General features: G+C 46.9%; 5 protein-coding genes across 5 annotated transcripts; 2 read left to right on the top strand and 3 right to left on the bottom strand.

The window, feature by feature from the left end:
* Positions 1 to 18: 18 nt before the first annotated feature.
* On the bottom strand, positions 19 to 3,948 carry GL50803_008182 (putative Phospholipid-transporting ATPase IA; the record flags this gene model as incomplete). Its single annotated transcript, XM_001705404.1, has 1 exon — positions 19 to 3,948. The coding sequence occupies one exon, from the start codon at positions 3,946 to 3,948 to the stop codon at positions 19 to 21; it is 3,930 nt and encodes a 1,309-aa protein (XP_001705456.1).
* Positions 3,949 to 4,045: 97 nt separating this feature from the next.
* On the bottom strand, positions 4,046 to 5,110 carry GL50803_0014655 (uncharacterized protein; the record flags this gene model as incomplete). The annotated part of the gene is made up of 1 exon (XM_001705405.1): positions 4,046 to 5,110. One exon carries the CDS (start codon positions 5,108 to 5,110, stop codon positions 4,046 to 4,048), a length of 1,065 nt encoding a protein of 354 aa, XP_001705457.1.
* Positions 5,111 to 5,904: 794 nt separating this feature from the next.
* GL50803_0014654 (uncharacterized protein) lies at positions 5,905 to 7,698 on the top strand (the record flags this gene model as incomplete). The annotated part of the gene is made up of 1 exon (XM_001705408.1): positions 5,905 to 7,698. The coding sequence occupies one exon, from the start codon at positions 5,905 to 5,907 to the stop codon at positions 7,696 to 7,698; it is 1,794 nt and encodes a 597-aa protein (XP_001705460.1).
* A 113-nt stretch (positions 7,699 to 7,811) lies between these two features.
* On the top strand, positions 7,812 to 10,316 carry GL50803_008174 (Ankyrin repeat protein 1; the record flags this gene model as incomplete). The annotated part of the gene is made up of 1 exon (XM_001705409.1): positions 7,812 to 10,316. One exon carries the CDS (start codon positions 7,812 to 7,814, stop codon positions 10,314 to 10,316), a length of 2,505 nt encoding a protein of 834 aa, XP_001705461.1.
* Positions 10,317 to 10,339: 23 nt separating this feature from the next.
* GL50803_008173 (Glycerol kinase) lies at positions 10,340 to 11,962 on the bottom strand (the record flags this gene model as incomplete). Its single annotated transcript, XM_001705411.1, has 1 exon — positions 10,340 to 11,962. The coding sequence occupies one exon, from the start codon at positions 11,960 to 11,962 to the stop codon at positions 10,340 to 10,342; it is 1,623 nt and encodes a 540-aa protein (XP_001705463.1).
* Positions 11,963 to 11,978: the final 16 nt, after the last annotated feature.

Below are 11,978 nucleotides of genomic sequence, written 5' to 3'. Positions count from 1 at the left end.
GCATTTTGCACTACGCTACTAGTTATACTCCTGCTTGACGTCCACTTCAAGACTTTCTGTGCAGAAAATGGCATTTTGAGACTGTTCTTTTGAGCTCTTTGCTGTGGTTTGTATGGACCTGATGACTTCTTCGAGGCACCTCTTATATCGAAGCTCCAGCTGTATATCCTTTCGCTTCCCTAGTCCCTTGGTTTCCTTTTTAAAGTAGTGAGTGAGGAGGGAGTTAGGATCGGGATTGATGTACAGCCGAGAAAGTGTGCTGTAAATAATATCGGGCACCAAGCAAAATATTATCATTACTAGGCACTGTAAATAATAGCTGAGAGAAGCAGAAGCAACTGTGAGCGTATTGAAGAAGTACTGAGTGAAGAAGAAAGTGTAGTTGATTCCTACGAGGGTGAAGTAATAGAGGGCTATGCTTAAGATAATGCTCCATGCGAATGCAGTAGAGTAGTAATTAGAGGCTATCATCAAGCGTGCGAGGCTGACAAATGTAATAACGGTTATTATTATGAAGCTGAATACAGTTGTGTCTGCTACCCGGCCACTTGTTCCCAAGATTGCAGAATTTCCAAACATAAATGCTGTGCAGAAATAAATTATCACAGCCATATATATTCCAGAAACGTAAAATGTGACAAACTCAAACCAGTATCGCCACGGTTGACAATTAGTTCTATATATGGTGGGGAAGTTTTCCAGGTAGCGCGGCTTGACGTGTTGCTCTGACAGTGCATAGATGAAAATCGGAATAAAGTTAAGAATTACGTTATACATCAATGACAAAAAATCATTGATAATTAGGACGCTGGAGAACAGGCTTTCACCGCTGTAGAAGCCGCATATTATCGCCAACATTGTATTCTTATACAGATTATAGAATATTGTCATCCTCATTCGTTGCTCAATGAGAACGCCGTGGACCAAAATAAGTCTCACCAGAGTGGAGAAGGACGGCACCGACACATCTGCATTGTTAGCAACGTACAGCCCCTCGCGCCCACGCACGCCCACGCTAACATCTGCTGCATCAATCATCTGCAGGTCATTTTGGCCATCTCCTATCGCCAATGATGCCCCTACTGACGGAGACTTTCCACGGCACCATAGCTTAATTCGCGTCTTTTGCAGAGAGATATACACACTGTGGTATTGAATGACAACCTTCTTAGACTCTGGGCTCATGCTGCAGAATAAGCATGCGTTTGCTTGAGATATCAAGTACATTAGGTCAAGAGACACCTTGGGCTCGTGGCTGCATTCTACGCCTGTATCCTTGAAATATTGCCTAGCAAACTTTTTGGGTAGCTTTCCTTTGCGTAGAAAGGCGTTTATCTGTGCGCGGCGCTCCAGGTTGGGGAACACCTCGTTAATGACTTCACCGGAAACTACCAGACAGTAGCGTTGATCCTCTTCATCTTGCAATTCTGCCTTTCGAACAGCTATCTCATCCATTCTTGTGATTATAACTTTATTTGTATCTACATCAATAATGCCTGTGCGTGCAGCTGTTTCTATTGTGGTTTCTATTGAGTCTCCTGTAACAATATTAATCTTAATACCCGCAAATCTGAGCTTTTTTACAGATTCTAACACATTAGGCGCGAGCTCATCCTCAATTACACTGATTCCTAAGAAGTTAGACCCCTGTTCAACGCTTTGCTGGGGTTCGGTCTTTACGTTTGGAAGCGTGGGGAAGGGCTTGAATGCAAACACAAAGCAACGCTTATCAGCGAGGTTCTTTGTGATGATATTTTCAATGCTTAACGACTGTGGCTGCTCCGTGCTCTGTTCACCTTCGGCCATTGGGATCCTATTCATAAGCTGGCCCATCACAACATGAGAGCCTTTTGTGATCAGGAAGGGACGCATGCCATTGACTACGTACATGGAGCACGAAGTAGTCTCATGTGATGCCTTTTGACAGCAGATAACGGACATGCGTTTTAGGGAGGGGGTGAACTCGTAGACCTTCAGCAATTCAAAGTCCAGGAGAACGTACTTGTCTATGCTATAATCATCTGAAATGACACTTTCGAATGTGTTGCTAAGGCGAACAGTTTGTATTCTTGCACTTGAGACGTTCCCTGTTTCTATAAAACTGCGAGAAAGCGCCAGGCGAACTGTGCTCTCTGTCTTCTCAACTATTGAGAGAATTCCATTTGTGCTTAAATATCGTATGTAGCAGGTTTCTTCGACGGATTCGCCGAAGTATTCCAATCTGCCATTCGATTTGACTGGAATTAATGAATTACATAATCCCAATGCTACCAATTGTAGGACGCGATTTTGTATAGTATCAACTGTGTGCTGTGGCGTTTGTGATGCGTAGTTCCCATAGAATACGTTTAAGTCAGCATCATTAGCCCTATTCTCCCCCAGTGCATAGATAGATTTAAGGATAGACTCCGTACTTAATCTGCGGCATTCATCCACTCCAAGGAATGAATGGTACGTGAACTGGTTGCGCGTCAGAGTCCCAGTCTTATCTGTAAAGATATGGGTTATACGAGAAAGGTCTGCTAGAACCTTGTCGTTGTTCACGGTGCAGCTTCCATACAGGTGTATTAGATTGAGATCAGAACGAACGAAGAGCCGATTGAGGATGTTGAGCAGCTCTATAGTAACGAAGATGCAGATTGGTAGTGCGTAGGAGAAGAGAATGATGTAGCTAACGAAGCTTATGAAGAATGCACCCGCTTTAGAAGCAAACTGGTCTGCAATTTCTAAGTAGGGGTAACGCTCTATATACCCTTGATACCGTTCCGTCACAACGGAACTAAATGAGATGACGAAGACAAGTACAAGAGAGCACTGCACAATAATGATAAGCTGCAGGCGCTTAGCTCCATTAGATATGCGGCTTTCTCGCTTATGGGCAGTGTAAGTGGACATACAATTCTCCCCTGTGGCAAGCGCTAGGGCGTAATAGTCTGTAGTGGCGGCCGTTCCCTTGAAGCCCACGTTTCCTTGATTAAGGAGGATTGAATGAACGATAGGCTCTGGCTGTATTGGCCTTTTCCCCATGCTGGCGCGTTTTACCACCGAGTTCATTTGAATATGGTGTGTGCTCATGGCTGCATTTCTGTATCTCCTCTCTCTAGCACGCTGGATAGCCTGTACGTCTTCAATGCAAACGCTTACTGGGGCAGCATGAAGATCTGGAGCCGTTGAAACGTAACCCTGGGTGTTTTCTTCTACTGCTGGACCTGTGTAGCACCCAAAGACTTTGCCTTGATAGAAGCTAAACTCTACATCTCCAATGAATTGCGACGAGATTATATCTGTACTAGTGTATATAGGGTTCTTCTGAACAAGGTTCTGCTCCCCAGTTAGACTGCTTTGAGAGAAGTAGACCACGTTCTTATCTGATGCCAGAACAAGGACATCACACGGAGCTGTCTGGCCTGCAGTTATCTTGAAAATGTCTCCTGGGTTGATATTTTGGGCCTCAACCGTGCTACAAACCTTTCCGCCTGAAATGTGCTCACCGTACTCAGCCTTATTAATCACTTTGTCGTTCTTTATTCGAATCCCCAGCTCAATTAGGTCCTTAAGCAAGCTGGTCGCAAGAATGAAAACAACCGGGATGACAGCCGTGGCCTTCGAAACTATTGTGATACCAGGCATATAGTTGAGGATCATAATCCCTACAAAGATAACATTTGATGGTCGTGAGAATTGCGCTTTGAGGAACAGAGGAACAAAATTCAACGGGGTGTATGGTGACGATCTAAACTTATTGCTTGAGCGCTGTGATAGTGGATAGTAGTTGATTCTGACTTTGTGCACAGTGCCCTGCTTTCTCTTTTTACCTCTTTCTCGCGACGCCTTCACGTTACCTCCTTGTTCACAAGCTGCCAAGTCCTCGTAAATTGGGACCACTTGCCGAGCCACAGTAGCATTCGCATCACAGGTATAGCAGGTTGCTGGATGGTCAGCAATCATTGGCTTTTATTTCCATGTGTTAGAAGGCTGCCCCAGTAAATTGCTAACTATTTACAGTACATTCACAATCTTCGAATAGATTAAAAAGTACACATAATTAGCCTGCATGCTCTGCCTCGCAAACTGGCACAGGGGCTGTTATCTCTGCAGGACAGCGTGAAAGAATGTTTTGAATGCTTTGTTGCCGGAGGTTCTGGAGGTACAAGTAGGCTTCGTCGAACACCTCTTCTGGAAGCTCCATGAATAGCAACCTGAACTTAAAATCTACGGGGCGGATAGGCTGAAAATAAAAGTGATGTATTAGGGTGCTGGGGATGCCCCGTGCCACGCGCTCCGGCCACTGCTCTGGTGGATAGTGAGCAATCTGCTGAACCCACTCTGCAAGATGGGATGGAGACGATGCCCGGATATTCGGGTACTGCCGGTTAATGAGATTGGTTATTGCACACGTAGAGGCTACGGGAAGAGACTCGTCGTTAACACCCCCAGAGCTCAATTGAACGTCTGGAACGTGAACTCTAGCAGATAGACCGGACAGCTGCAAATACGAATTGATGTGTGGTGCACTGTGCTGTGTCAAAATGTTCTGCGAACCACTGATGTGGGAGGAGACAGCATGGGAGAGGTAAGAAGAAGGCATTCCGATCTCCTGGTGCACTAGATCATCTTGGCCAATGGTCACATCCAGGCTTAGACCCTTATAGAACTGAACACTCTGACCCCGACCAACCTTTCGAAAGTAAGTGGACAGGTTTGTCCGCAGATGCCCCAGGTTTGTCATGCACTTTCTCCGCCCAATGCGGATAATGGCAATTTGCTCCTCACGGATATTAAGGCAATTGCAAGCTAGCCGTCGAAGGCAGGCTTTAAATGTCTCCAGGTCCTTGATGCTCACGTGCCCAGGATCAAAGGATGGGGTGAGCCTGAGGGTGAAGACTCCAGTGCACGTCTCCTTTATCCGCGCCGGACGGGATATGTGCCGCTCCACAATGTTGATATCACATTTAACTCTCACTGCTCTTGTCTCGCTTGAGATAAGACACAACCCATCTCCATCGTCGTCTGTGTCCGGAAGAATGTTATTAAGACCTATTCCGAGCTCACCGGCGCCAATGGTCTGCTGCGAATCGCGCGGGGTTGTGCTGGCGTCAACAACAGCCATGGTTCTCCACAAGTTTTGTTTTTTTCTTTTTTTAATGTTAAATGCTCACAAAAGGGGAGAACACCTGAGGTTCCTGGGGGTAAGTGGCACCTGCGGGAGCCCACCCGATCTAAGAAACTTAGAAGACACCTACGCCTTTAATACAGCACATCAAAATCCTCACTGCGAAGCTGTTATGAATCGATCTTTCAATAATGTGGCTATCGTGTTCCAGTTATAGCGCAACAGATTGATCGCTTCTAAATGAGAATCCAATATCTTAATTAGCATGAATTGACAGCATGCTATGATCAGCGATTGTCCATGTGACCTGCACATACTCATTGGTCTGCACGTACCTTATCACAATGCATTGCAGAATGGGCATTTCTGTTCTTCTCATCTAATGCAGCACTATAATCCTTTCAATTAGATGCTCTAACAACTCAAACTGTCGTCTCTTAAGTAGTGGGTAAAATGAGAGTGACGTCACGTTCTCTAAGATGTTGTTACTTCGAGGGTATAACACCTTGCTGCGGAGAATAGAAATAGCCATGGATGATTGGTTATATCTACGTCAGCACAGCTAGAATGACTACAATAACTACAAGTACACGACAGATGTATGTCCATCTTTTACAGCATGGTCTGAATGGAACGGTTCATTGCTAGTAAGTGCCCCCTTGGGGTTGTGAGGGCTCAGACCTCAAGTGGATTCTCCGTAGATAGAATTTCATATCCTGTGAGCCTGCTCCCAATCAAAAACAGCCAGACAGCATCATGAATTGATAGAGAAGGTGCCCAAAGACCGTTCTATGCAAGCATTAAGCTATGTCTTGGTACCGAATAACTTTGCGAAGACAGACATTTTTTGGTTATTGCTTCCGTCATTCATGGTCCCCATTCTGTTAACCCTGATCTTTGTTATGATTGCAGAGGCAGACACATCTTTAAAGGAGCTTAGAAATTGCTACTTTCTCGATACTAAAGCAGGCGTGGATTGCAATAGGAACTTCCTGTGCTTCACGATTATTCCGACAGAAGCACACGAATGCGACGTTCTTCCAAGTACAGTACTTCTGACCCTGAACATGTCTGCTTATACAGAACCGTTGTATGGAATAATTACCGACTTCAGCTACGCTAACACCACTTCTTTATGTGTCGAATGTCCAGCAGGCACTGCAAACAACGCCATGGTGTGCAAGACTGGTCTGAGAGATTCCAAGTACATATCACTCTCCATATCTTCAGAGACACACAAGACTGCCATTCCTATCATGAACCTGCATTCTCTGAATCTGAATTTGTCTCAGTGCTACACACCTAACGCCACTGTTTACATAGAATCATTGCAGACGCCTCCAAAGATCTGTGCCATGTTGGAGCCTACAGGGTCCTGCAGTATCGTAGACGACTCCGGTATAGGACAGTATGTCTCATCCTTTCTGTACGTGTATGCTGCAGGAAACACATTTACATACCAGCTGGATACTACGTTTTCTGCTAGCCAAACACTAATTTGTAATGCACAGCAGACCACTGATGTGACTGGACTAATGAAAAGCATATTGGAGGACGAGTGGTCGTATGGGTCATTCAAGCTTAACTTCAACCTAGAAGGGCGTCTCTATAGTTCAGAAACGAGACTGTTCAAAGTGATAACGAACCTACACGCAGGATGTCTGGGCTTGACAGACATTGAGATTTATCCCGGGTACATATCACTGTTTGTGCGCGAGTCATCAGCGGATGCCAAGAACTGCAAGATAGATGCCGATAAGTATTTCGTTATAGAGCCAACTATCTATCTTTACGGCATACAGACCGAAACCATAAGAGTCAGAAACTTCATCGTGGTCGGTTACTACGACTTTAGCCAACAGTACCACTTTCTAATTCCGTGTCAAGACACTTCCTTGTGCGTCGAAGTATACGATAGTCTTGTCAAGACCAGCAATAGCAAAGAACTATACACAGCTAGTTACAGTGTTAGATTTATAGCATCAAATGGAAGCCCAGCAGCAATAGTTGACGGATACGTAGGGTCCATATCAGCCCCTTGCTGGGTGAACTCTTACATTCTCATCTATAAAGACTACTTCTCTGTCTCTTTAGAGCCATCGAGGGCTCTTAGCTGTCCGATAACGCAAAGAACTCTGAACTACACCATTACCGCAACTATCAACCGCATCCAGAAAGGAAATCCAATGTGGAAAGATCAGCAAGTGATACTGACGCTTCAGCTGAAAACTGAGTTCGATATTAACAAGACTCTGATAACGTTCCACTGCAATGATGAAGCGCTTTCCTCATCGCAGGCAGCCATAGATAACTGCTATAGCACGATAGCACAGCTCTACAGTAAGAGAGAAAGTAGAAACGTAAAGCTCCACTTTGTCGGTAAGGACCTATTCTTCAACGAACTTGTTAATCTGAACCACGTCATGTATAAGTTTCGGAATCTTAACTATGCCAACGCTAATATAGCAAGCATTTCAGTTGCTACGATAGTGTCCATAGGGTACCTTGTCTTTATCATTATGCTTTACGTGTCTGTAGCCAAGAATATGCATGTCTTATTGCACGCAATAGAGCAGCGCCTCTAAGCAACGTGTCTGCGCGCCTGAGTCAAGCCTCTCAGTTATCTCTTAGTTATTGAGTACAGGCGGTACTATGATTTTACCCAAATCCGCGGTGCTCAAAAAATTACTTCCTGCCGATGAAGCCAGCAGATAAGAGCGAGTGGTTCCGCTCCGTGTCTTCTCATAACTATGAAGCAGTCAGGGCAAGCGTAGACCGATTTCGTCGTTGCGTTGACAATAATGATGAGACGGGCCTGATGCTTGCGACGCGCACTAATGACCTTGAAATGGTGAAAGTTCTAGCTAAGTACGAGGCAGGAAGCTTCAACAAGAACTTCCAGACGGCACTAATGATTGCCGCAGCAAGAGACTACACCGAGATTTGTAAGGTTTTGGCGCCTTTGGAGAAGCACGTAACGCTTCCCGATGGACGTACGGCTCTCATGCTCTGCGCAGCGGCCGGAAGTTATGATACTGTCAGAGCTATTTGCAAGGATTTCGGTGTAGAACGCGATTCCTCGGATTGGACTGCTCTCGATCATGCCTGTGCAGAAGGACATCATGACTGTGCAAAGGTGATTGCCAGATCACCAGCCTATAACATTGAGGACATCGATCGGGCGATTGTGATTGCAGAGTCCTTCGGGAACAATGCCATTGCGGATGCGCTGCGAGATATCAGGAATGATCTAGAGGCCAAGATCCGGTCTTGCAAGCGCTGCCAGGAGACCTCTATAGAGCTAAGGATTCTTGAGAAGGAGAACAGGCGCCTCCACGAAAAGGTCCAGGAGCTCGAGGACAAGGCTCTAGAGTTGGCCAGCCAGGTTGAGACTGCTAGAAGTAAGACGGGGCAACGTGGCGATAATGTGCCTAATTCTCTCGAGCTTATGTATGAGGTTGCGAAACGTGATCTTGAAGACAAATGTCGAGAATATGAAAATTTAAAAGAAGACTTCGTTACGCTACAAAATGAATACCAGGATGTGCGGAACCAGCTACGAATCATGTCAGAGAGCGTGGAGGAGCTGACTAATCCCAATTCAAAGCTTGCGAAACGCATGGGGATCCGCGATGAACGTGAGGAGGAACTCCTGCGCCTCAAAGCAGAAAATGAGAGACTTGACGAAGAGGTCGAGAAGCTTCGCAAATACATAGACGAGGACGTTGTTTCCACAACGCTTTTCAATTCCGTTGAGCAGAATCTCAAGAATGTCATAAACATAAAAGACCAAGAAATATCAAAGCTCGAGGAGAAAATTCAGCAGAATTTCGTGGACGTTGAGGCACTGGAGCGCAAGGTTCTCGAGGCGCAACATATTAAAGAGCAGCTTTTGAAGTTACAAAATGAACACGCCGAGGCGCGCAACGAGACATTTGTTCAAAACGAGGCAATACTAGAGCTTAAGGACGAGCTTGCTCGCTACAAGTCTTCTGATGGGCGCACGGCTAAGCAGCTTGAGGATGAAGTTGCGGAGCTTCGTGCCCTCCTAGCAAATAAATCAGAGGAGTTCGAGCACCTCAAGTCGGATATGTACGAGGTCATAGCGCACACAACCATGGCGGCAGGCAATGAAGACGCACTCAAAATGCAGCTCTCAGAGAAGGAAAAGCTTATACAGGAGCTGGAAGTGAAGCTCAACACTAGGCGCGCAGAGTGCGAGCGGCTCCAGCAGAAAAACCTCGATCTCAATGACGACCTGACCTATCTTGCCGAGGAGATGTCCAAGGCTCAGGGCCCAGATGCTCCTGGTCTCGAGAGCATTGTGGCGTCATCTAGGATAGGCGCAAATAGGACCGGAAGCATCGGCGGGACGCGATCATTTGTGGGTGGGCACCCTGGCGTCAATACGACTCTAGGTGGGAACACAATGGGCTTCACGCGCGAGCTGGATGAGTCCCTGCGTGCGTCCTTTGATGCTAATGCATCGGCAGCCGAGGTAGACATTACATCGGAGACCCTCCTGATGAAGGCTGCTGCGGCGGGTGATGTTCAATCAGTCAGAAAGTTAATATACCAGGCAGGCTCTGCTAACAATCTGGGCAAAACCGCAATGATGTACGCAGCTGAGGGTGGCCATGTGGAGTGCGTTCGAGCACTGATGCTCAAAGAAGCGCGCATGCAGGACGATGAAGGCCGAACCGCTCTCTTCTATGCAAGCTGGCACGGGCACACAGAGGTAGCTCGTCTTCTTGTTGATCGAGAGGCACGTCTGGTGAAGAAGAACGGCTACTCAAGCTTGATGGTGGCTGCAGTTCATGGTCACGTAGATATTTGCAAGATCCTGCTTGCCAAGGAGCGAGGCCTTTACACAAATAAGGCGTTCCGTCACGGAGCCGGTCATACTGCTCTCATGTGTGCTGCGGATTGGGGCGATGTCGAGTGTGTTAAGCTGCTTCTCTCTGCAGAGGCGCACATGCGCGACCGGGCGGGTCGCATGGCCTTCAATTTTGCCAAGACGGAGGAAGTTAGAAATATCATCAGCGACTTCATCAACCGCAGCCATATTGAAGTTGCTGACTGTCCACGAACCACAACCGACGGGTTGCACCGCAAGATTCTTGAACGCAATGAGTACGATAGACCCGATGACTACAAGGAACAAATCGAGCGAATTGTCCAGGGCTCAGGGGCTACTAGCTAATGTAGATAAAAACAGAATTCACATTACATTGTCTTTTTGATTGCAACCTGCCACTTATTATAGAGCTCTGCTGCCTGGGACGCTGATCTCTTAGGAGAAAATAGACTGAAGGAGGAGCCTATACTGGCCTCTGCGTCAGATAAATCTTTGTAAATCTGCAATGTAAGGCCAGCCATGATCACACAACCAAGAGACGTGAGTTCTTGATCTCTAGATACCAGGATTGCACACTGTGTCACATCCGAGAGGATTTGTGAGAAATGCTCCGACTTAGTCAAGCCACCATCAATGCGAATCTGCCTCCCAGAGTTAGTCGGAAGTGTGAGGTCGCCAGACTGATCCAGCGCCTCTATGGCCATGGCCTCTGAAAGACTGTTTTGACTATTTATGCGAGCCATGGCCACACCTATATTCAAAGCGTTCGGCACGTTATTGAGCTCCTGGAAAAGAGGGAGAATGTCCCGGATCTGCAACGCAACAGCCTCCATCGCTGCTTTAACAATGTGGGAGGGCGTTGTTGAGTACGATAAATTAAATATGCCCGCTCGAGCATGGGGACACCAGAACGGACAGAGAAGCCCTGTAAACGCGGGGACAAAAACGACAGAGGAGGTCTCGTCTAGCAGGGGTTTGACCAATGAATCAATGTCTGTAACAGATGTTATCATACCCATTGTTCTCAGCCACTCAAATATGGACCCAGCACTTGCAATGCTGGCCTCGCGGGCGTAGACGGGCCGTGCTGTAGGAGATTCCTGGTAACAAATCGTGATAAGGAGATTATCGTTGGGCTCTGGTTTGGTAGTCCCTGCGTTTATAAGCAGGAAAGCGCCCGTTCCAAAAGTAATCTTGGATGAACCGGTTGTGAAGCATCTGTGCCCCACCATACTCGCCTGCTGGTCTCCTATCATACCACCTATCTGGAGCCCTTCAAGCCAGCCAGCGGTTTCCGACAGGGTGCCAAATATCCTCCCTGCAGATGGCCAGACCACCGGAAGAACTTCAGTGGAAACAGAGAAAATGTGAAGCAGCATCGGATCCCATGCCATGGTTTCGATGTTAAAGAACTGAGTCCGCGACGCTGCAGTCACATCTGTGAGATAGGATTTCTCCTTGCTCAGATTCCAGAGGAGCCACGTATCCATGGTTCCTATTTTAGCAGTGCAGTTCTTGATGGCCTTCTTGACTGTTGGAACGTTTCGATAGAGCCATAGAACCTTCCCGGCTGTGAAGTAGGTTGACAGGGGAAGCCCTGTTCTGATGCGAATGATCGGCCCGTACGTCTTTTCCAACTCAGTAAGAAGCTCGTGGTTCCGTGCATCAGACCAAACAATTGCGTTGTAGAGAGGCTCCCCAGTAGATCCGTCCCAGATAACCATCGTTTCACGCTGTGTCGTAATCCCGCATGCTTTGATGGAATCCCGCTGAATTCCAAGCTCCTGGGCCTTGCCTGAGACATCATTCAAACACGCGTAGACATCGCCGACAATTCGCTTGGGGTCCTGCTCCACCCAGCCTTCGTTTGGAGTTATCGAATAGTTTGGACGAGTAGAGGATGCAACGTTTTTCCCCGCCCTGTCAAACAAAATCACCCGGGTCGATGTTGTTCCCTGATCGATGGCGAGTAGATAGCTATTCGTTGCCATATTTTTGTGGACGAAG

This window comes from Giardia intestinalis, chromosome 5 (genome assembly GCF_000002435.2).
Source record: "Giardia intestinalis strain WB C6 chromosome 5, whole genome shotgun sequence".
NCBI classification, from domain to species: Eukaryota; Fornicata; order Diplomonadida; family Hexamitidae; genus Giardia; species Giardia duodenalis.
Note: the sequence above shows the minus strand (reverse complement) of the source record. Positions and strands in the feature narration are given on the sequence as shown.